General features: G+C 47.3%; 1 protein-coding gene across 1 annotated transcript; it reads left to right on the top strand.

The window, feature by feature from the left end:
- Window positions 1–422: 422 nt before the first annotated feature.
- On the top strand, window positions 423–22,165 carry FOXO4 (forkhead box O4). Its single transcript, XM_069867603.1, has 3 exons — window positions 423–942; window positions 10,727–11,968; window positions 17,013–22,165. The coding sequence occupies exons 1-2, from the start codon at window positions 544–546 to the stop codon at window positions 11,948–11,950; spliced, it is 1,623 nt and encodes a 540-aa protein (XP_069723704.1). The 5' UTR covers window positions 423–543; the 3' UTR covers window positions 11,951–11,968; window positions 17,013–22,165.
- Window positions 22,166–23,514: the final 1,349 nt, after the last annotated feature.

Below are 23,514 nucleotides of genomic sequence, written 5' to 3'. Positions count from 1 at the left end.
GCTGGGAGCCGGGCCGCAGGACCGACAGACGCTCACTAGGACAGAGCCGTGCGGCGTGCTGGGCAGGGGCGGCCCCGGAAGGCGGTTGTCGCGGTTCTACTGGACCTGGGCCGCGGATGATTGCACCGGGGCGTGACCCGGAAGCGAGCTCGGTCTGAGACGGGCGGGAATGGCTCCGCCCGCACGGTCCCCGGGCCCACGGAGCGCAGGGGCGGGGCCTTCGAGCGCTGCCGCCGCGGTGCACGCTGGGAGCTGTAGGCGCGCTCGCCGCGCTCCCCCGGCTAGGCTGCCGCCCTCGCGGCGCACGGCACGCTGGGAATTGTAGTCCGCAGCCCGGGCAGGGCCGCCCGCCACCGCCCCGCCGGAACTACCGCTCCCGCCGTGCCCCGCGCGCGCACGCGCAGGGCGCGGCGTTGGTCGCTGGTAAACAGAGCGGCGCGGCGGCGGGGCCCGGGGCTGACAAAGGGGCGGCGGGGCCCGGCCGGGCCCATGCGTGGCGGCCGAGCGGCTCGAACCCGGCGGCGCTGAGGGGCGGCGGCGCCCATGGCGGAGGCAGCGGGTGAAGGAGGAGGAGGCGGCGGCGCCGCGGGGGCGCCGGACATTGACCCCGACTTCGAGCCGCAGAGCCGGCCGCGCTCCTGCACTTGGCCCCTGCCGCGGCCCGAGGCGGAGGCGGGCGGCGCGGCGGGGCCGGGTGAGGAGGCCGCGGGCGGCGCGGCGGGCGCGGGGCCCGGGCGGGCCGAGGGGGCGCGGGCGGCGGCGCGGAAGGGCGGCTCCCGGCGCAACGCCTGGGGCAACCAGTCCTACGCCGAGCTGATCAGCCAGGCCATCGAGAGCGCCCCCGAGAAGCGGCTCACGCTGGCGCAGATCTACGAGTGGATGGTCCGCTCCGTCCCCTACTTCAAGGACAAGGGCGACAGCAACAGCTCCGCCGGCTGGAAGGTACGAGGAGGAGGAGGAGGGGGTTGGAAACCGGGTGGCTGGCGCGGGTTTGTCCACCGAAGCTCCGGTTCTGTGCTCCACAACTACCTGAAGGGACGTTTTGGAGAGGAGGGAGTTGGCCTCTACTCTCGGGTGACAGGGGACAGGACGAGAGGGAATGGCCTTAAACTCTTGCTGGGAGGGTTCAGGCTTGACATCAGTAAAAAAAATCTTCAGGGAAAGAGTCATTGAGCACTGGAACAGGCTGCCCAGGGAGGTGGTTGAGTCACCTTCCCTGGAGGTGTTTAAAAGACAGATGGATGAGGTGCTGAGGGGTATGGTTTAGTGATTGATGAGCATGGTTGGACTCGATGATCCAGTGGGTCCTTTCCAACGTAGTGATTGATGATTCTGTGACCGGAGCGGAGGAGTGGGCTGCTCTGGTAGGTGGTTGTGGCGTGAGGGTGCTCCCTGTGCCCTTTATATTTGGAAAAGCTTTCCAGGAAAGGAGGGAGGGTCAGTTAAAAGGTTGTAGAGAAGTTTTGGCACAAGGCGAAGCATCGGTTGAAAGGTTTTTAAAGGCAAGGCTGTGGTTGTTCATCACCTGACTGTGCTAAAGCTCAATATAAATAACTGTTTCATAGCAGGCATTCTTGGCTTTCAAGAAGTTCCCTTTAAAAAGGTCCTGTGCAAAGACTGGGGACCTCTGCTGGAGTTTGGAAAAGGGAAAGCAATACTGCTCCAAAGTCTCAGCATTATTGTCCCCTTTTGCTCTGGAAATAGGCATGTGCGAAGCTCTGTTAAAAGGACTAAATTCCATTTCTCTGTCCTCTATAGGTGGCAGCCCAGTGTTCCCATTATTTTTAGTCAAATGAACTCCAGCAGAGAAACAGATGTGAGAGGTGGCCTGTGAAATAGCCCGTCAAACTGCTCTGATGTATCATAGTGGATGCCATGGCAACTAGAGTCTAAAGAGCATGATCTGTTGCTCTCGCTGCAGACAGGAATTAAACTTAACGCCACGCTCCTGTTCGCAGTGTTCCTCTCTGTAGTGTTGGATAGTAGTTCGTTCATGCTGCAGTTCTGCAGCAGCTTAACCCAATGTGGTTTGGGGCTTCTGTGACTCTAGCCACGTGTTCTTCTGCCTGTGTGACCGAGCAGTAGGTCAGCACAGGGAGTTAATTTGGGGGCAGGCAGGGGAAAAAAGATAGTTCTTTCTGGTAGGTTGGCTTTCAGCTGGCTCAGCTCTGTGAAGTGGCATACCATGTGGTTGCATGAGTGCAAATGTTTGCCTGAGAGAGGGTAGGAACGTGGTGAGAGGGACACAGCTGTCACAGCTTAGGCTGGCAGAGGTTGATGCAAAGCCTTTCGCATTTCCCGTTTATCTGGCTCACGAACAGTTCTTGGAGAGCACAGTTTGGTTCCTTTGTGCAGGTTGAATCCTCTTTATTAAGTGTGGGTTTGGGACAGTGATTGGGGGTGTTTTCTTTCTCTTCAGAAGGTTTGGTGGTCCTGCTGGAAGATAGACCTTGCTTCCTCTGATGAGGCATACTGTAATCATCCACAGCTTCCCTGGGCAACCGGGGCCAGTGCTTCACCACCCTCATTGAGAAGAATTTCTTCCTAGTGTCAGCTGTGGTGGGAATCAGCCTGCCTTATGATTAGGGGAGTTTAAAACACTTGACTTTAATCAGCAAGCAGATAACCATGGTAGAAATACAGCTGAAACTGTTTAAATGCCAGGATGCATTCTCCTAAAGACTTGGTTTCATTTTTAACAAATATTGTCAAAACTTGGGTTGGTAGGTGGGGAGTATGTGGTTAATCTTATGTGCCTGGGACAGGCAAAGGGGCCTGTGGTTTATTGCCTCCACTCCATTTTCTTCCCTGCTCCCTTGCTCAAATCCTGTTGGCGAGTCTTGGCAGGATGCATGCTCCATCACGTGTGACCGCAGAGCTCTGACTTCTAGTCTTGCTTTATGCTGACATACAGTGTTATAGATTTGCAAGAGGTTTTGTTTGGTTTGCTTATTTTAGTCTATTTTCATCAAGGTGTGTTAAATAAAGACAGGTTAGGTAGTTACAGTTTTAAAGATGTAGACTTGGTCAAATCATGTCAGTTTGATTCTGTGGAGTAAACTTAATTATGTTGTTTATATTTAAGACAAACTGAATAAATGATGGTATCTCTTCAGTCGAGGAATGGACCTACCTGTTTTTTTTGTTTTCATTGTTCCTTGTTATTTCTAGAGCTGTGAAGCTCTGCTTGCATCATTTTTTGATTTATAAAGTAAGAGAAAAACTTCCTCAGTTGTCTGAGCTTTGTTGCTTTCTAAGTTTGAACTGAATGAGTTTGGATAAAGGAAATTAATGTGGAACAGCTGCTAAATCCTAATGTTGTGTTTTAATGATTAAGAGAGTATTGTAGCTCCTAGAGTTCTGTTGTTTGGGCAGAGTCATACTGGTAATGTCCTGTTTGTATGTACTGTAGTTCTAATAGAGATTTTAAAATGGGAAATTAAAAGAACTGTGTCTTTAAAAACTCTTTTAATCTACTTTAGTTAATACAAGCCCCATGAACTCATTGTTGCTCCATAATTACTTTACAGCTGTTCTACTCCACTATACAATTGGGGGAAATACAGCTGTTGCGACTGCCAGGGTGTAACCCCTGTGAATTCCGGAAGAATCTGTGTTTTTGAGGAAGGTGGTGTTTGCTGTTCTTGAACTGCTTGGAGTGCTTTGTAAAGGACAGATTTGCTGGGTGTGCAGCCTGTCCTTTCCCTGCAGTATTTCAGCTGAAGTTAAGAATTAACCAGCCCGAATGGCAGAAGTGTCCTTGCAGGGGTGTGTCTGTTGCAGGGTTCTTTGTAATCCTCCCCTTGGTGCTCTGCAAGCTGCTCTGTGGGTAAGAGGATAATTCCTTCTGGCTTTGAGACTACTTGGGTTTTGAATAAAATAAAGTGTGTAAACCCTGCTGAAGCAGTTTGCGCTGGTTGTTATATTTCTCGCGTCCATGAGTGTGAGCAAATTTGATTTGGTGAGGAGCAACAGTAGGGACTGGTCTTTCTCAGTGAAACATTCTGTGTATTCTCTCAAAACTTGTCTTTTTGTAGGAACAGAATAAACTTTAAAACCATCCTTTCACAGTCCAAAGACACTTCACTGAAGCAAAAATCAGACATTTCCTATGTGTGCAATGTAAAGGAAAGAACAAATGATTCTGCGGTATTGCATTGGTTATAGGAGGCTGAAGTCACACCTCTGCTTTCTGGTACTTCATGTTCACTTCCATTCAATTGTGGACATGTGTGCACACACAAACATGCAACAGCTCAAGTAGCTGTATTATGAATTAAAAATTGCCAAACACTCTGCTTGTCTAAAACAGGAGGCATCATCTATCTGCAAACTCGACGACCTCCTCTTAATCTTTATTACAATGGGAAGCATTTTACTTTAAACTCTTCCATTCCATGGTTGTATTATTTGCATATTGCTTATAGTTGATGTTAACTGTTGACCAGATGGATGGGGAGACCTGGCTGAGGGCTCTCAGGTGCTTCCTGGCATGTACGCTGCCATTCAGTTTATGATGATAGAGTGACTCCACTGGCTTCCAGTGCTAGAGCGCTGGCTATGAAGGTCCCTGGCCTCTCCCACAGTTAAAGATGTGTGTCCCCTGACAGAGCATGCACAGAGCTCCCTCAGATTGGAGCAGCTGCTCTTCTTCTGTCCCTCTGAAGCATCTCCATGAAGGAGTAATAGGCTGTGGTCTGATCTATAAAAAAGCAATGGTCAGTTCCTAAAATGGTCACATTAGCTGTTTGCTTACATCTATCTGGACTGTGCTGGACTGTCCCTGAGTCTTTGATTTTCTTGGCTCAGACTTTTCAAAATTGTAGTCTCTTAGGATGCACAGGTAAGGGCCAATTGAATATATTTCCCTCCCTGCCTTTTCTCACTCAGGCATAACTGACTTGATGTCATAAAGCAAAAAGGAAACGTAGAACTTAAGTTCATCATCTTGTCTCTGAGCAAAGTGTGGTTCTGCCTGACCTTCAGGCTGGTGCAGGTTTGTGCACAGGGGGGGCTCAGTCTTGAGTCTGTGTCTCTCTGCCATCAGCCTCAGCCTGTGAAGAAAGAAGCCTGGTTGCTGTTGAAAGCCCGTAGTGTTTACTCCTAAGTTCACGTGGCTGAAACCATACAATTCCCTGTTAAACCTTCTGATACTAAAAATGAAGAATTATATGTTCTAAACTGAATTGGAACAGTGATGTCACTGCTGTCATCGCTGGCACTTAGTCCAGTTAGTGGTGTTTTAGGTGCTGCTTTCTGTTAGGTTGGGATTATTTTGGTTTGTTGGAAGTTCTTGCACTGCAAGAGGAGAGAGCGACTGGTTGTTCAGACCCAGAGTACCTGGGGGTGGGTGGACGCTGCTGGACTCTTGCTGTTACCTCGCGTGTCTCCAAATGCATTCATGAGGTGTTAGTGATGTGCTTAGTCCTGGCAGCAGGGAGATGTTCTCCGCCCCAGCTGCTGACAGCCTAGTTGGGTTTCCTTAAAGCGGGGAGGGAAGGAGGAATAAGGAACAGAAGCTGAGTAGTTGTTCAGAGGCTATACCCAAGAGTCTAGCATGGAAACCTGAGGAGCGCAGGTAGCTTTTGTCCATCAGTCTTTCTTTTAACGAGATATTTTACCTTTTACTCCATTTACAGCTTAAGCGGTCTGGCCCAAGTAAGGCCCGATGAGGGAGGGAGGCAGCTGGGCATGGCAGGGTGTTGTGGATGGGAGGATGGTGAAACGGTGAGTGTGGAAGTTGAGGCTGGTGGCAGTGCGTAGCAGCAGGACAGTGGTGCAAATGTGGAGTCATCACTATTTTTCTGGTGAAGTAAAACTTACTGACTTTTAAACCCTGGGGAGGGCCCATGGTTGCAATGTAGCAACATAAACTTAACTCTCCTTGAAGTCACATTAACAGCCCCTTTTCCCAAAGAAAGTGTAAAGCCCTAAATAAGTATGGAAATGCAAGTTCAATTTTTTTTTTCTTCCATTTGAAGCCTTACAGAATGTAATTGTCCCTCTCAAGAGTACGGGACAGCTGCCTTTTGGCAAAAGTCCATCTACCCCATACAAAGCTAGCCAAATTGCCTGACAATTTTGCTGCTAACCTTTCCTGCTCCTTGCCAGTTTGTTCTGGAAAGCTGCTTTGCTGAAAGATTATTCCTTGCAGCACGGCTTAATTTTCCAGGCAGACCTCGGCAAAGGCTGCTCCTGGGCTGCTGGTATTACTTGTTCCAACAAGTTTCTTCTGCTCTATCTAATCCTGAACGGCTTTTGTCGTATAGCCTGCCTGTCTTGGCAAACTTGTAAATTGTCGTGGTCTTTGCTTTTCAGAGAGCTAGGATTTTCTTCTGGGCTCCTATTGAAAGATTGCAGAAAGGAAAATGCTCTTCCTAAGATACAGCTCCCTGTCTGCCAAGCTTGACATCTGTGTTCACGTGTGCCGAAGGGAATTGCTGGGGAAAATGTTTTAGTTCCGCGGCGCTGCAGCAGTTGTTTACTTGCTGGAGCCTAACTTTGCAAAATCTCTAAAATGAAGATTTTTTTTTTTTTTTTTCCCCAAAGCATTTGGGAGCCAAGTGGCTGGGTGAGTCCTGAGACAGGCCCCGACAAATGCAGCAGGCAGGGTGTTCTCCTCTTCCAGCCTCCCAAGAATGCTGTGGCAAATGATAATTCAGCACAATTATAGGCCTGGCTTTGGAACATGGCCCTGTGCTGGGATATGGCCATGTTCTTTGTATGCCTCCGAGGCAGCGAGAGTGTATTACAGGCAGCTGCAGTGATTGCACATCTTCTTTTGTTTTGTGTTTTGGTTTGTTGTTTGTTTTTTTTTTCCCCTTTCACTCATCCTTGAGAGAAACTTTAAGAAGTCTGATGTATCTGTGATTTGTAGCAGAAACTTGACATTTTCTGGGAGAATGGGCCTGGCACTAAGGAGCAGTAATTGAAAATCCAGGCAAATGTGGGCAAGCACAGAAATTTCAAGGATTGCTCCCCTTTCTTGTGTCCTTCTCAGCACAGCTTGTGCTTGGTCCTGTGTGCTCTGCATGCGCCACTGCTGCATGGATGAGCTCCTCTGAGCAGGACACAAGAGCAGCCTCATTCTGTTCCTGTCAGGTGGTGCTTAGAAGGAAGTACATCACAGAAGGGTGAACTTAATTGTTTTCGATGTGAGGAACCTTAAAGTCTCAATAAGCCATCCTGAATGTTCTGACCTGCTCTGAGTAAAACTTCGGTTTTATGGTATATAGCCTTGGCCTTACCTGCAGCGCTGTAGAGTCTCCTGGAAAGGCCGTCACTGGCATTCTGTCTTCTGTATGACCCACTTATGCATTTTCCATAGTGTCTGAGTTTCTATGGCAGTGGTCCAGAAGGCTGGCTGGCTGGACTGCTGGTTCCCAGGGCTAATTCCCCATTCTGAGACTGAAGCACCGTTTTGAGCTTGGCAGGGTCCACAGCCACACTGATGCTGGTGTTGCAGCAGGCCTGGTACGATGGTGAGGAGTGTTTCTGCCCTTTAGATAAGGCTAGGAGATGTTACCAAAGAGGATTTAATGCTGTGGTAACTGAGATTTAGGAAATAGTTTACATATGCTGCTAGCCACGCTTCTGCGGCTGGTCCGTATAGTCTAGCTTGTACGCACGGTGGTTGGGACCTAGGGAATGGTCCACCCTTCAGTGTACAATGACTGCCTCTAGCCAAACTTTATTTTTTTTCATAATATCTGTAATTCCAGAATGGTTTTGTCTGAATGAAGTTTACAGGAGCTGCCTTTGATCTGTGATGGATTACAGAGACAAACTGGCATTTTTTTCACATCAATACTTAATATACAGCCATACGAACATCTATAAGATACATGAATAAACATCTATAACCGCTCCTAGCTAGTTCTTGAAGAGCTCCCTAAGTATTTGAAGGATCCCTGCCTTTAGCTCTTCCTTCAGGTCATGCCTTCTTATGGTCAAAGGTGTTGCAGAGCCAAGACCTAGTGTGGATCTCGGGTGCGCTGACTAGCTGGCATCCTCTTGCACTGCTGAATTTGAGCATCTGAAAAGTTAATGACATCTGTATGTTTCTGTTTTGAGTTGAAAGGAAATACGTCAGGGTTGCCTGGGTGACTGAACTCTGTCATTTCCTCTCCTGTCAGGTTTGACCTGGAGTTCTGTGATTATTTTAGTATAATTGACTTGTCCCTCACTTTCTCATTGAGATGAGGCATATGCAGTAGTTCTCGCAGGTGCATTTTGTGCTGGGAAGCATGTGATGTGCAAGTGTGAATCTCTTGTGCTGTCTCACAGCACCCAGGCTGGTAGTTGCATTGGTTCAATTGTATTTTTGGACTCTCTGGACTTGTCTCCAGCCTGCAGACAGACGAGTTCCATTGTGCAGGTGTTGCATCTCTGGGTGCTGCGGTGGTGAACTGCCTCGCAAAGTCTGCATGAGATGGGTGAAAGTTATAATTTAGGCGTTGCAATTTTGACAGGAGTTAACCTTAATGTAAGATGTGTTCAGGTTTTTCCTTCTGCCTCCAACAACAGATTCTATTCTTTTACTCTTTGGTGCTTGACCCCCATAGTGAGGTAGTTCAGAAAACAGGCAGGGATAATAGAGCTAGGGAAAGTAATTTTCAGGGAGAGACAGGGCTGCTGTTCAGTTGGGTTAGCCCTCTGAGCCAGCTCACAGGGTCACAGATGCTTGTGTTATGGGAGGAGGAGAGTTTGAAGATGAGGAAGGAAGGGGTGGTACAGCCATTATCTGTCCTATGGCTCCTAGTTATGTGAGTTTAGCAGTAACGTCTAAAAGCACTTGAGACTTTCATAAAAGGTACTAGGCTTCACAGATCTGTGTTGCAAATCCTAATCTAGCTCCAAGATGTCTTATTTCAAGCTGTTTTTCATCTAAAAAACTAGAAAACTGGTTACTAAGACTGTCACTTGGGATACCCAAAGTGGTGCTAATTTTCTTGAGGTTTCAGCGTTACTGAAATGCTGGCAGCAGTGCAGTGTGGTTTTGCTGACACAGGAGTTAAAACCTGGCCAAAGCCATGCATGAGAAAACAGTGTTATGAAATTTTGAAATCCTGAAACTATTGGTTTAAAGTTCCATTTTAGTAGCTGAAGTTCAAAAATGGGTGGTTTTAAGACTCCAAATGTATCCTGTGTGTACAAGCTACTGGGTCATTCCTGACAGGACTGGGTGTCATCATGAGTTCACTGATTACTTTCAAGAGAATAAATGAAGAATTAATGACAAGGTAGTGGTTTTCATTGCTGCAGCACTATGCCCTCAAAGTCATGAGCACTTACTGGGGAGGGAGAGGAATCTTTGAAAAGGAAAGCAGCAACCTTCCAGGAGACAGGGTACTGATCTGAATTACTTCTTTCAAGACATGAAGGGGGGAAAAAAGGCTTTATTTAGAGAAAGTGCAGCAGGAGTCTTGTACAGCTATTACAGTGAACAACTGAAATATTAAATAAACCTGTGTAACAGCATTGACTGACATGTTTCATCGGGCCCTGGCTCTGCAGTAACCCTTGGGCTGCTCTCTGAGTAGGAGCATCTGTATCCTTTCTTACTCATCAGAAGTAGCCAGACTTCCCCAAGTCCTCAACAGCCAAAGGCTGAAATGAAAGTCAACACAAAAAGATTCTCACATCTTCTTCCCTCTCTCTTTCAACTTTGTCTGTATTGCTCATCTACGTCTGCTTTATTCTAGGACCGTACTTTTGGTGAGGTGCCCAAAATCAGCGTGGTGAGGACTTGTCCGGGAGGAAAAGGGTGGGGAGAGGGAAAGCAGCAGGCAGGAAAGAACTCAGTTCAGAGATGGTGGGAAAGGATGATAAAAGCACAATTTACTTTTTTCAGAATTTAGAGAGCATGCATGGAAGCTGAAGGCTTCCGTGTACCTTTTAGTTTATGTGGAAAAAAACATTGCTCTTGGTCTGCTGTTATGCTGCCAGTGTAGCACCTTTTAATGATGTGTAATTTGACCATCTGAACAAATTAAATGCGAATAGCAAACAAATGCACAAGACAGACCTCAAGGGGAGTTCTTGAAGGATCTGTTCAAACAAGGAGATGATTGCTTGCTGGTTCTAAAATACAAGGGAGCTGGATCAATTGCAGGATGAAAATTCATTTCGATGGTGGGGTACAGATTGACTTCCAGTTTCCAAAAAAGCTTAAACCGAAAGAAGGGAGTTTGGCAAGGCACACATTCTTTGCCTTTCCCAACGGAATGATGGGAGAGGCTAAAACTGGCATGTACTGTGTGGGAGTGCACTATCCGCTGAACATCTTGCTCATTAGAAACACACTGAGGAGAGTGTGCTGATTCCTTGCACAGTGAGGCTGGCAGGCTCTGGGATTACTGGGATTCTTGCTCTGCAAAGTTTCTCTCTGCTTCTCTGTTTTTTGGGATGAAGGTTGTTAATAGGTGTACCGAATTAAGTGTTTGCAGATCCTTTATAGTCTTGAAAAGTTCTTTTGTGTTTGCATTTTTCTAGCTGGAAGCTGCTGGTTGTCATGGTAGTTTCACCCTTGGTGCTGCAGTGGGACATGCGCTGCTTGCTAGTGCGCTCAAGCATGTTCAGGCAGAAATGTCATGTTTTTATGGGTAGGTCTTTGTTATAAATTTCTCCTCTGGATACTGTCCGAATCCATTTATGCTTGTGAGGTTTCTTGGTTGGAGGTGCCAGCTGGCAGGTCCTCATATCTTGTAAACTTTTTTTTTTCCAGAACTCTATTAGACATAACCTGTCCCTGCACAGCAAGTTCATTAAAGTCCATAATGAAGCCACAGGGAAGAGCTCATGGTGGATGCTCAATCCTGAGGGTGGTAAAAGTGGAAAAGCGCCAAGAAGAAGAGCTGCCTCTATGGACAACAGCAGCAAACTTGCAAAAGTCAGAGGTAAAACATCCAAAAAGAAGCCTTCTCTCCAGTCTGCTCCAGAATCCACTGCTGACAGTCCTGGCTCCCAATTCCCTAAGTGGCCTGGGAGCCCGTCCTCAAGAAGCAATGAGGACTCTGATGTGTGGAACACCTTTCGGCCTCGAACCAGTTCCAATGCAAGCACCATTAGTGCCAGGCTTTCTCCTATCTTGACAGAGCAAGACGACCTCCATGATGAAGAGCTACTTCCCTCTCTAGTGTATTCCAGTGCATCCAGTAACGTTCCACCAACTGTGACTGAGGAGCTTGAGCTCATTGATGGGTTAAATTTGATGTCTCCGAGCTCATCTGTGTTAACAACCCAACAATCTGCCTCCAGTGGTCAGATCCAGAGAGATTCCAGCTTTTCTTTGCGGAGCCCAAATGCAGCTGGTCAGACCAGTACTTTTGGCAATTCCCTGTTTAACCCTGTTGATATGTCGCTGCAGAGTTCTGTCAGCCATTTCTCTGCCCCTCAGACCTTGGAAGCTCTTCTGACACCCAGTTCTCCGCCTCCAAGGGATGTTATGATGACTCAGGTGGATCCAGTTCTCCCGCAGACTGGTAACAGGATGAGCAGCCGAACTCTTCTACTTCTAGGTGGACGAGCCACTCAGAGTAAGATGAGCTCGGGCAATTCACGAGGAAAGCCTACAGAGCAGCAGGCAGAACCAGTTGGTGCCAGTGTTTTGCCATCAACACTTCCTGGAGTAACATCTCCTCAAAACCCTGCCGGCATCACCAGTTTGAAAGCTCCGGTTTCTGCAACAACTGCCCAGCCGGTCCAGCTGGGCAGTCCATTGCTTCTTTCTTCTGCCAGCCCTGCTCCCTTGGGATTGAACCAGGACAGGCTGCCAATTGACCTGGACATTGACATGTACATGGAGAACCTTGAATGTGATATGGATTACATAATCAACAGTGAACTCATGGATGGAGAAGGACTGGACTTTAATTTTGAACCTATTCTGTCTACTCCTAGCTATCCCAGCACCTCGCAGGCCTCCAACCATACCTGGGTACCAAGTTAACTTCAGGAGCACAAAAAGGTAGGTGTAGTTATATAAATGGTACAGCTCTATAGTGGGAACAGCCGTGTCTGGAGTGGCTCCTGTGCCCAATTCTGCAGCAGTTGGATATCTCTTTGAAAGCACAAGTGGTCTTTGAGTAAATGCTTCCGAAAGACATGTGTGTACCTTCAGAAGGAGTAAAAGCTGTGTAAAGGTAGGTAGATTTAACTTACCAGGTAGTAAACTCCCATATGGAATCGAGAAGCTACCTGAATGAAACTCCAGTTGTCTCTCACTACCAAAGGTGACTGTGGTTTCTGCCAAGCAATGCCCATAGCTCTGAAGCTGACACGAGAGCATGTGCTGGTTGCATAAATGAAGACATGATCCTGTGTGTACACAGTGGTTGCACTGAGCCAAGCACATGCTGTGTTTCTATCCAGGTTGTTACTATCCTTGCAAAATTTTATAGTATCTGTAGTTGCAGAGCGTGTCTGTGTCATAACTGCCAGCTTCTTCTGTGTAGTAGGACACAATTACTCTTGGTTATCATACCTTCTGCCCATCCTTTATTTACAACATTATCTGTAAAGTCTGGTAAGCTGGTTCATCAGCATTAACTGTTGGAATAGGAAATGGAATTGTGCAGTATGAATGGAGATGGAAGGAGGGAGTATGCCTCAGTGCTATCCATGCCCAACAAAGCTGCCTCTTCAGTGATAATTTGCACAAAAATGATAATGTTTGTGCAGAAATGTCTAGAGTCAGCTTGGCAAATAGTGTATATGAGAACTAAAAATGTCTTATTCTCTGAGGGTGTGATACCCTGGTTTGAAGCTCTACAACCACTGACACAGTTGAAGAATTACAGAAATAGAGCTGTAGGCTTCACACTTGGAGCTCAGTTAGCTGACAGAAAATGTGCAGTTTCTTTTATGGACTGGAGCATAAGCTGGGTATTGGTTGGGAAGTGGAAGCCTTGCCAAGAATATTTCCTTCTGGGATGCAGATATGGTATTTGTTGCAAATGGAAGCCCTAATACTAGCCATGTGAGCAGGCAGAAGTAAGGGCAAATTGCAACAACAGCTGCAGTTGTGGGAAGCCCTTGAGCTTCAAATGATGGAGACTGAGTGATCAGGCCCAGTCAGCTTGGGTTTATGAAAGGCAGGTCCTGCTTGACTGACCTGATCTCCTTTTATGACCAGGTGACTTGCATAATGGATGAAGGAAAGGCTGTGGCTTTACTTCAGTAAAGCCTTTGACACTGTCTCCCACAGCATTCTCCTGGCTGCTCCTGGCTTAGGCAGGTGCATTCTTCGCTGGGGGAAAAAACTGGCTGGCTGGCCTGGCCCAGGGAGTTGTGGTGAATGGAGTTAAATCCAGTTGGCAGCCGGTCGCAAGTGGTGTTCCCCAGGGCTCAAGTGCTGGAGCCTGTTCAGTTTAATATCTTTATCGTTGATCTGGGCAAGGGGTTCAAGTGCACCCTCAGTAACTTCACAGATGACAGCAAGTTTGGCAGGAATGCTAATCTGCTTGAGAGAAGGAAGGCTGTACAAAGTGATATGGACAGGCTGGGCTGACGGGCCAACACCGACAGTATGGGGTTGTGTGTGTCCTGCACATGGCTCGCAACAGCTCCATGCAACGCTACAGGCTTGAGGAAGAGTGGCTGGCAAGCTGTCCAGTGGAAAAGAACCTAGGGCTGTTGTTCCACAGCAGCTGAACATGAGCCAGCGTTGTGCCCAGGTGGCCAAGAAGGTCAGCAGCATCCTAGTGTCTATCAAAAATGGTGTGGCCAGCAGGACTAGGGAAGTGATTGTCTCCCTGTGCTTGGCACTGGTGAGGCTGCACCTCGAATACTGTGCTCAGGTTTGGGCTTCTCACTACAAGAAAGACATTGAGGTGCTGGAGTGTGTCCAGAAGAGGGCAATGCAGCTAGTGAAGGGTATGGAGCAGAAATCCTGTGAGGATCAGCTGAGGGAATGGGTTGGTTTTGTCTGGATAAAGGAGGCTGAGAGGACACCTTTTCACTCTCTACAACTACCCAAAAAGAGGTCATAGTGAGGCAAGGGTTGGTCTCTGCTCCTAAGTAAGAAGTGGCAGGATGAGAGGAAATGGCCTCAAGTTGCTCCAGGGTGGGTTTAGACTGGATATTAGGAAATGTTACTTCACCAGAAGGGTTGTCCAGCACTGGAACAGGCCACCCAGGGAAGAGATTGAATCACCATCCCTGCAGGTATCTAAGAGGTGTGTAGATGTGGTGCTTAGGGATATGGTTTTGTGGTGGGCTTGGCAGTGTTAGGTTTACAGTTGAACTTGATGATCTTAAGTCTCTTGCAATCTAAATGTTTGTGATTCTGTGAAATTATCACGTACTTGACCTTAATGCTCTTTCCTAGGCACATGAGTAACCTGGAAGTAGTTTGGAGTAGGTGACTTCTGCAGGTGCCTTTCAGCCTAAATTTTCTGGCAATTTCTGCTCCTGTTAGTGCTGGGGACCAGATACAAAGTTAAATATTTTTCTGCTCTGCCCCAGCACAGCCATTCTAGCCAAGCATCTTGGATCTAGAGAAACTGAAATACTGTCCTTTGAGCCTGTGGTGCTTGAAGCCTGTGAACATATTGATACATCGCTATATATTGACTTTTGAAATACAATTTAACTCCCCCTTACTCCAAGTCCCACCATGCTGCTTAGGATTTCATTTATTAGTAATGCTTTTCTGTCTGTGCTTAACAAATCTCTCTACAGTAGAGAGAGGGAGGATCACTCCAGGTTTTATGTTTCGTTATGGGGCTTTTTATAGTCTCGTGCGTTTGTTGACTGTGCTCTTGCTGAATTACTGTGTGGGCGTCTTAAATCGAATATCCTAACTTCAGGTGGAATATGGAAACTCAGTTTTGATTGCAAAGACAAATCTGGTTGACAAAATATTGGCATGGAAGTCATCCCTATTAGGACCATTAGCAAGTTAATGACAGAGGTTGTGGCCATCTGAGCAGCATTTCCACTGGATATTGTTCTGAGCTTTTGTGGGTCATTTCATGCCATACTGGAATGGGCCACCTTATTTGGGGAACAGATTGGCTTTCCAGGGGTGAAATGTTTTGCACAGGAGTGCTAGCAAAGCATATGCAAGCTGTCCTGCAGTCCCAACTGCATTAATGACCTAGGCTGGGTAGACAAGACCTCTGTCTACAGAATACCAGGCATAGAAAATCTTTAAAAGAGTAAAGCAGAGAAACTGAGGGAGTGTTCATCAAAGGGTGCTAGTACTGGTGAAGATGTGGCTGTAATGAAGTGCTTAAGAGGGAGAACATATGCTCTTAACAGTACAGATATGTTCTTGTTCCTTTATTCTTCCATACTTAGTATGTGAATTGCATAATCCAAACAGAGAAGCTATCTGGTGTTAAAAGCCCTGGGTTTGCTTTGTTCCATGCATGAAATTGAAGTGATACTTTCTAGGAGATATGCTGGGCACTCATTAAGAAAGAAGTGAGATCTGGAACAAGTTCTAAACCAGTATTGTGTTTCAGCAGAAAGCGTAGCTCCCACACACCTCTCGGTGAGCAGTTCTTAACGGCAGTGCTGCACTTGGAGAAGTAACGCCCTATTCAGTGTGCTTTGTTTCAAGTCTCTTATTCCGTCCTTGGATTGTTTGCTTTTTCGGAGCTTTGCAAAGCTTTTCAGTTTTGTCTGTATCCTACAGCTCCACAGTTTCTCCTGCAGTTGTGTAGTACCTGTGGCTCACTCAGTTGTAAGCTGCCAGTGAGGCATTGGATGTGCAAGCCACACAGTGACCTACGGGAGCCTTGGTGAGCGAGGTCATGGAGAAAGGGTAACCACAGCTGGAATTTGACTGTGGTGTGCTCAGTCATGGGCAACCACTCTTGCCTTCAGCACTTAATGCAAGTGTCCTCCTTGCCAGTCATGGGAAGTGTGGGTGGTAGCCACCAGCTGTCTCTGAGCAGCTCAGGGTCTTTGGGCTTGTTCATCTACCTCCATTATGTATTTCTGCAAGCCAGGAGGAGAAATGCCACAGTTTGTGCCTCATTGATGAGCGTAAAGTCCATCCGCTCTTGTGACAGATATTAATGATCTTTAATTGTTCAGTTAAATGCCCTATAACATGGAGAACTCTATCCCTTGCCCAGCTCAATCTGGACTCGTGGCTTTCTTGCTCTGCGCTGTCTAATTCCCTTTGGTCCAAACACTATTTCTGTCTACCACAACATTATTAAGTAAATACTGCCCCCCATCAACTTGCAGTTTCCCAAAGCAGCCTGTTGCTCTGGCTTCTGTTTTAAGCTACTGTCTTTTTCTTGCTCAGGGATGATTCCCTCTTGTAGCTGCTTTCCCATTCTACAAGTTTATTTCATGCTCTGTATTACTGAATGCAACTGATTGGATGCACTATTGTTATCTTGCTATTCTGCCGTCCAAGGTGGATCACAGAGCTATGATGGAGGTTTTGTGCCAGCATCTTAAGTCTACTTAGACCTATAACGAGCATTGTTTGAATGAGTTTTGGCAGCCTCATTGAAGTGAGGGAGAAGGCCTGAGATGGGATCTTTAGACTTGCAAAAGGGAATGAGGTATCTAGAAGATGTGGTAATTTGTAGGTAGATATAGGATTTCTTTAAGTGGGTGAACATAAACAGTTTTAATGTGTGATCTCTAAAAATCCTTTTTGATATTTGTGATTGCTTAAGGTGAAAAGTAATTTTCTTTGCTGCTTTCCTGCAGTGCCTCTGGTCAATGCCTTAAGCCAAGTCCTTCTTTAGGCTTCCTTATCTTGCAGAGTTTTGTTAGTGCCATCAGCTTACAGGAGGAGTTCTTACTTTTGACCTTTGTGCTTTTGTTTTGTCTTTGGTTCTCAGTCATACTCTGAAGCTTGGAGCTGAGCGGTTGTATGCTCAACTTGACTTTTCACTGATCAAGGTCTCTTGTGATCTGTGTTTATTCCTTGTGTCATTTGAGCCAGCAGGGATTGATTGATAGTAATAAAGTCCTTATCTATGCCTCCAGGATTCCCACTGAAGCAGAGATCTAACCCTTCACTCTATTTTTCTTCTTAGTGTCCTTCAGGTTTTGAACATCGGGTTCTGACTTCACTTCCCACCCCTGGCAGAAAAAAAGAATGGAGCACGTTGGATTCGGTTTCCTTGCGCACCACGCCTTGGGCAGAAGGGGCTGCTCACCTGAGGAAGAAGGGGCAACCTGCATCTGGCTGCAACAGGAAGAGTTTAATAATCCTGTTATGTGCCACGGCTCTTCCTACAAACCTGACCCTGCCTTGGACCATCTGGAGAAACCCTGGGCTGTAGGTGTCTAAAGAAGAGCCCTGGTAAAAACCTTGGCCAGGAGGCTCTGTGCTGGGCAATAGTGTTTTCCCATGTGAAGAGTTGGGTTTGCTGGAGGAATCCCTCAATGGCTCTCTTCTCTCTGCTGTGGCGGAAGGTCTCCCAGTGCCTCGAACTGGCAGGGGGCTGGCTGTGCTCTCACTTGGCTTGCCCTCTGAGGCAAAGTAGTTGGATGTTTTCATTAAGTCACCAGATGTGCACTTGGTATCCCGCGGACTCGCAAAGGAATTAGGAGTTTGTTGGTGGAAGCCCTGTGGGGAAAGGGTGCGCTATTTCAGGGGTTGGTTTCAGTGGATCTGGTGTGCCCATCTCTGGAGCAACCATCGTTATTCTGCAGGGAAGGATGGTGGTCATGGTGTAGAAGGCTTCCTCTTGTCCCCCTGAGTAGAACAGGAGGATGTTGAGTTTTTCTCTGTGCCAACTGAGCCCCATTGAATCAGAAGCATGTTTCAAGAAGTCCCTATGCTGTTGTCAGCACTTTCCCGATACACCAGGCTGCTGTAAAATAAGCACAGGTGCTAATAGCTGTTTCTGGGACATAAACGTCATTTTGGGTTTGTTTCCGATCTGTCTTGCTACAGCAGAGAAATGGAAAGCCTGGGTGTGGCCTTAACAGAGCCCTGATTGCTTTTCAGAAGGGCATTTTCTATAGATGAAATATTTTTTTACTAATCTGGGAACTTTCTATGACTATGAAGCCAATGTTAAGTGTATCCCCGTTAGGCACCTCCCTCTGAGAAGGTACCAGTGACAGACTTCTTTTTCAGAGCTGTATTAGGAACAAACACATTTGATGTTTGATAGTGTATATGATTGAGGGGAAAGAATTGGCAGGTCCCTGTGGTTTCAAACCACCTTGGGGAAGAGTTGTACATTATTGTAATCTATATGTAAAAGTAGCTGCAAATTACATAGAAGCTTTTCTAAACCTTTTTAAATATATATTATATATTTTAATTGAAAATGAGATTATTGGATAAAAAAAAAACCAACAAACCACACTTGCTGCATCTGTCCCCTTGATACCAGATAACACTACAGTATGGGAGGGCATGGGCCTAAGGCATTTTGGGCCAAGAAAGCTGGAAATGTCATTTGAAAAGTGGGAAGGGGACCGCAGTGCAACTGGGGAATGATTGCTCTCCCCAGAACAGGTGGAAGGTGCCTGCGTGGCATGGCATTCAGCCACAGCTACTCGGTCTCTTCCCTCGAGCGGGCACTACTGCCAAGCCAAGAGCACGATGCTAGGGAATGCTAATGATTAACAGCACGCTCATTCTCGGCTTGTTCCTTAAGTAGCTGGACTGCAGCTGATACATAGGACAGATTCCCTAGTCTGCTAAGATGATGGTGTGGACTGGATCGTATTAGATCTGCTGACACTCTGGGTAGCCCTTATGGAGGGCACAATCAGTTGTATTTGGTAGCTCACTTTATGATTTCCAAAGGTTTTTGCTTTCTTGAAGTTGCTGCTGCTGGGGAAATGGAAGGCTGTAAGTAGACCCTTGGGCACGTGCCTGGGATCCTGCCCTTTCTCTTTGTTCTTACGGGGCAGAAGGTGGGAGTCAAGAGGTTAGCTCAGAGCATTAGCTGGCCTGTTCCTGTTACCTTTTTCGTGTTTGCAGTGGCAGGATCTGTGGGAGATGTGGTGCTTTTGTGGTATTCTGGTAGGCTTGGTCTGGTGGAAAGCTGCTCTAATCCTTTCTGAAGGCAGCGGTGGCCTCTGTTCAGGTGGTTTGTCATGCAATGCAATGAGCCATTCTGTTTTACCACCTTGTCTGCTCTGTTTTTGTGGGTTTCATTTAATTTTCATTTGAGTGGTTTGTCTGGTTACCTGCAACAAGCAATCTTCAACAGTCTTTCCTTTAGCATGCTCTGCCATCAGAGTAGTTTGATAACCTTTGTTTTGAAGGCTGTCTTTGCGGCAGACCTCGTGGTGATGTTTCAGATTTACCCACAATCTCCACGTCTGGCCACAGCTCTTTGTAACAAACAAACAAAAAGGCAGATCCTAAGCTGGGGTCCCAGGTCTTGCAGGCTTGAGTCATGGATGCACATTCTCACTCCAATTAGTTGATCACACAAATGGGTAGATACACCCTTTCCACTGACCCCTGATGGCAGGTGTTGTGCATAAGAATCGGCTGTGCTGGGCTGCAGCTGATACATCTGGGAGGATTCGTGTTATTTGGCACATGATATGCGACTTTGTCAGCTTGGGTCCTAAGGGGAAATGAATCTCATGATCTGCAGAGCACGTTCACCGGCTGCCTGTGCTTCACATCCATGTATTGAAGGACAAGACACCAGTATGTGTGGTCAGGTCATATGTGAAGCTCTGGCTCCTTTCTCTTGAAAACGGAGCCCAAGGCAGTAGGAAGGACCATATTATTAACCAGTGTTTTAGACCTGCAAAGTGCTTTGTTTGGGCTGTTCCAAGGTATCTTCTAGGTGTGACAGCTCTGGGGACCTGGCCAGATCTGGCTGCAAGGAACCTGGACCTGAGCACTAGGGTGATGCCCCAGGGAGATCTGACCTCAGCTAGTACTTGTCCTCAGCCTGTTCCAGCTGAAGGAGCTCCAGCCCAGGTACACCAGGGCTCATCATGGTTGGTACGCTACAGTGTGAGTTTATAAGAGACTCTCTCCTTTTATTAAGGAACAGAACACCTGTCTTGTCTCTTCCTTTTTTATCATACTCTCAGGCCAAATTCCTGGGGAATTACCTGCTCTGTCTCCTCAACACAACAGGAGCTGGCAGTGGTTGAAGCCTGAGAGCGCGCTAGTGCTGAGGGTGTTGTTTGGAAGGCTAACAGTGCTTTGGGAGCGTTCAATAAACCATGAATGTAATGTTGCAGGCTCGAGCAGGCAACTTAGCTTCTCATTTGTACGTGTAACAGGATAACTTGGATCGTGGGCATGGAGGGCAGGGATGCAGAGAATTTGAAAGTTCTCCAGCCCCTTCTCAATTAACTTCCTTTTCATAAACCTTGACCTCTTCTAGCCTGGGGTATTTCCTCATAAGACACAGGAGACAAACAAGTTCCTAAACTGCTGCTTCCTGAAAGGCTGTACCTAGCAGGGGGTTGCTCAATACTTGTCCAGCTTTTTGTATTCTTGCCCACAGCGTTTGCCGCTGGCTGCTGCCGGATTCAGGATAGGGTCTTGGTGGATCTTCATTCTGCGTTAGCACCAAAGGTCCTGTACTTGTGGGCTAGTTTTTGCTCTAATGAAGGATTGGGCTGGGATTTTGAGACCAGCTGTGAGCTGTGACCTGGATAAATGCCTGAGAGGAGTGGGCAGGAGACACTTGGCGTGAAGCTTTATGTTATGCTGTGTGCATGTTCCTTGTCCTCACTAAGCTTGGGTAACAGGTTTCTTCATCTCCAGAGGATCAAATACCATTTTTCAATGTGAAGCCATCATGCAGCTCTGGGCCACAAAGGATTTGGGTAACTGCGCACATAGAGCCTAGTAGGAGGCAGACTTGTTGCTTTTTTCACACCTGGGTTTAGCAAATCACTTGAGCCTTTATAACTTAAGCATATTTTACTATACTACCAGCTTCCTGTGAGAGTTTGTAATATTGACAGCTTCTTGGAGCCCTTCACTTTCCTTGTTGGTGTGCCTAAAAACATGTCATCCCCTACCCTGTGCTGCTTTAAAAACAGCAGTCAAATCATCCTGGTAAGTGAGAGGAATGAAAGCAGTGGGAGCGTTCCAGAGCCTGAGTGTATTCATAAATGAGGCTCATACTAGAAGCAAGTAGCACTAATCAGCTTTTCCAAAGGAAATGCCTAGAAAGCTTTTATGTAGATCATAATTTGTTAATTTTCTTCATTAGTCGCTTATTTATAGCCCCACTCAAATGCTTTGGCACTAGCCTTCCTCCAGGAATGAAAAACCAGTGTCTGGTTCCATGGGTAGGAGTGCTTTGGGAGTGGTGTCCTGAACTGTCACCAAAATGTACGAGTTTGAACCTGTTATCAAAAAAACCCACAACAAATCAATCAGCTCTGGGACATGAGCATGAACACAGATAGTTTAGGGTTTGCCTCAGTTGCACGTCTAATGAAAAACATGTTCTAGGTAATATGGGGAAAAGCAAGCAATGGATGATTCTTGAAACCTGATAGGTCTGTCCACCTGAAAGCTCAGTAGCATGTGGTAACTCACTACCACAACTGCTCACTCTTCAAGAAAGGGTTCCCCTCTCTTCAGTAGCCTTTATGTCTCTCCCTGCACTCTGATATGTCTGTAGTCGATGGAAAACAAGCTAATGGAATCAAAAATCATGTCTAACATTGTGGTGTAAAGCAGGGAGAAGAGGCAGCAGAAGCTGAAGATGAAAAAGCTGTTGGATTTGCATTTATGATTCTCTGGCTAAGGCAATGTTACGGTGTGTGGTAGAAGGGGGTGTTCGCAGCTAATGCTGTGGTGCTCAGCATGGTGCTACCCTGTGGTGCTTCCCAAGGTGTCTTGAGAGGTTTGGCTATGTAGAAGATAGGTCACTTCTCCTGAAAGGAGCCTTCTTCCTAAGGCAATGGGGATGGTTCTCAGAAATGATGCTTCCAGCACAGTGGAGTCTTCACCTGGTGCGATCCCAGGAAGGGTTTCTGCCTGCTAGCACAGACGCCTGCTCACACAGGGCAGGCACCACTAGCTGATGTAGTTTCCACCCCATCCCCTCTGCACTCGTTCACCCATTTCTCACAATATTTTACATAATAAATCTCTGCTTTTGTTTGCTCTCTGTAGCAGTGTAACTTCTGAACCATTACAGGCTCTTTGTTACCATCTGTGCTAGCAACACTGTAGAATGTGCTAGACTAGGGGGGAATGTTTGACAAATAAAAACCTGTAATCCTCTGCTCTGTCTCATGCGGTTTGTTCTGTTTCTCTGGCAAGGACCGGTTAATTTTTCCTTGCCCTTGGCTTCTTTCCTCTTCCCTCCCTACCTGTAAGAGCATTCCCTTGGTAAGATGCCCCTTAGCTGACCAGAGGTGGAAGGATTGCAGTGTGACAGCCCATGAAGGCTTCACTGTGCTCTGCAGCGTGTAGAGCCTCTCATTACAACTTGCTGCTGGGGGGGGCACAGAGTTGCTGAGCCCTAAAACTAACTCTGGGGAGTCTGGTCATTCTAGCCCCTTTATTCCTTGCTCTTCAGAAAAAAGAAAGGTTACGAAGGCTGGGGAGCACTTTTTGGTATTCGAAGATAATGGCTTGGAGTTGCCCATCAAAGGGGACATGAGTGTTAGAGTGGAAGCCAGGAGCTGGTCATTCCTTGGAACTGCTCAGAGGTGTGCAAATGGGTAAGAGACCACTCTAGGTGGGAGAAGGCTTCAGCTAGGTACTTCAGCTGTGCTTGTTTCTGGTCAGGGTTGACAGCCCCTGGAGCCCTTCATTTGCTGCTCTGACTGGTGCTTGTTCTGCAACCCAAAGCAAGCAGCAGCTGCCCTGTCTCCTTCAAAACCAGCTCTTTGTGCAGAAACAGAGAGAAATGGGGGGCAAAAGGGAACCTGCTTTGCATCTCTTGGGGACGGGCAGCCCTTCACCCCCCGCCAGCACTGTGCTGTTGCTGCCTTCTCCCTTCTCTTTGCCCAGCAGAATGGGGTGAAGGCGAGGGGTGTCCCTGCAGGGGACAGAGCTGCTTTCGCAGGGCCAGGAGAAAGGCTAGCAAAAGGGCTGGCAGGCAGCTGGGCTGCTGTGGGTAATCAGAGCACTATCCAGCCTCCCCCATTTGCACCAGTTAGCCTGGCACTGGCACCAGTACTGACTCAGCCAGTACTGCCCAGCACCAGCTGTGGCATTTTACTGCCCAGGCACCAGCCTGGATCAGTACAAGCTGATCCAGCACCAGTGCAGGTTCTTCCAGCCTGTGCTGCTGCAGGGCGAGCACCCGCAGCGTGGCTGGGAAAATAGTTGGTCCTGTTTCTGGCCCTGCTCACAGAGCAACTGCTTGTAAGAGTGAGCAAAATACTGCGTATTCAGCTGAAGCAGCACCCAGACCTCACCTACTACTGGCCAGCTACCTGGCAGGGAAGAAGCCAGCTCCTTCCTCTAGCACTCTTCTTCCTGCTGGAACACTGCAGCCCCTTGATAACCTTCCCTCTTTTCCTGTTGAATATGCAACACAGTAGGAGTTGCCCATCTGAGCGTGGGAAGAGGACAGAGCTGAACTGAACAGGACAGGTCCAGCCTCAGTGCGTGGCTGCTCA

This window comes from Phaenicophaeus curvirostris, chromosome 13 (genome assembly GCF_032191515.1).
Source record: "Phaenicophaeus curvirostris isolate KB17595 chromosome 13, BPBGC_Pcur_1.0, whole genome shotgun sequence".
In the NCBI taxonomy this organism is placed as follows: domain Eukaryota; kingdom Metazoa; phylum Chordata; class Aves; order Cuculiformes; family Cuculidae; genus Phaenicophaeus; species Phaenicophaeus curvirostris.
The sequence above is the reverse complement of the archived record's forward strand: the minus strand, read 5'-3'. Positions and strand labels throughout refer to the sequence as shown.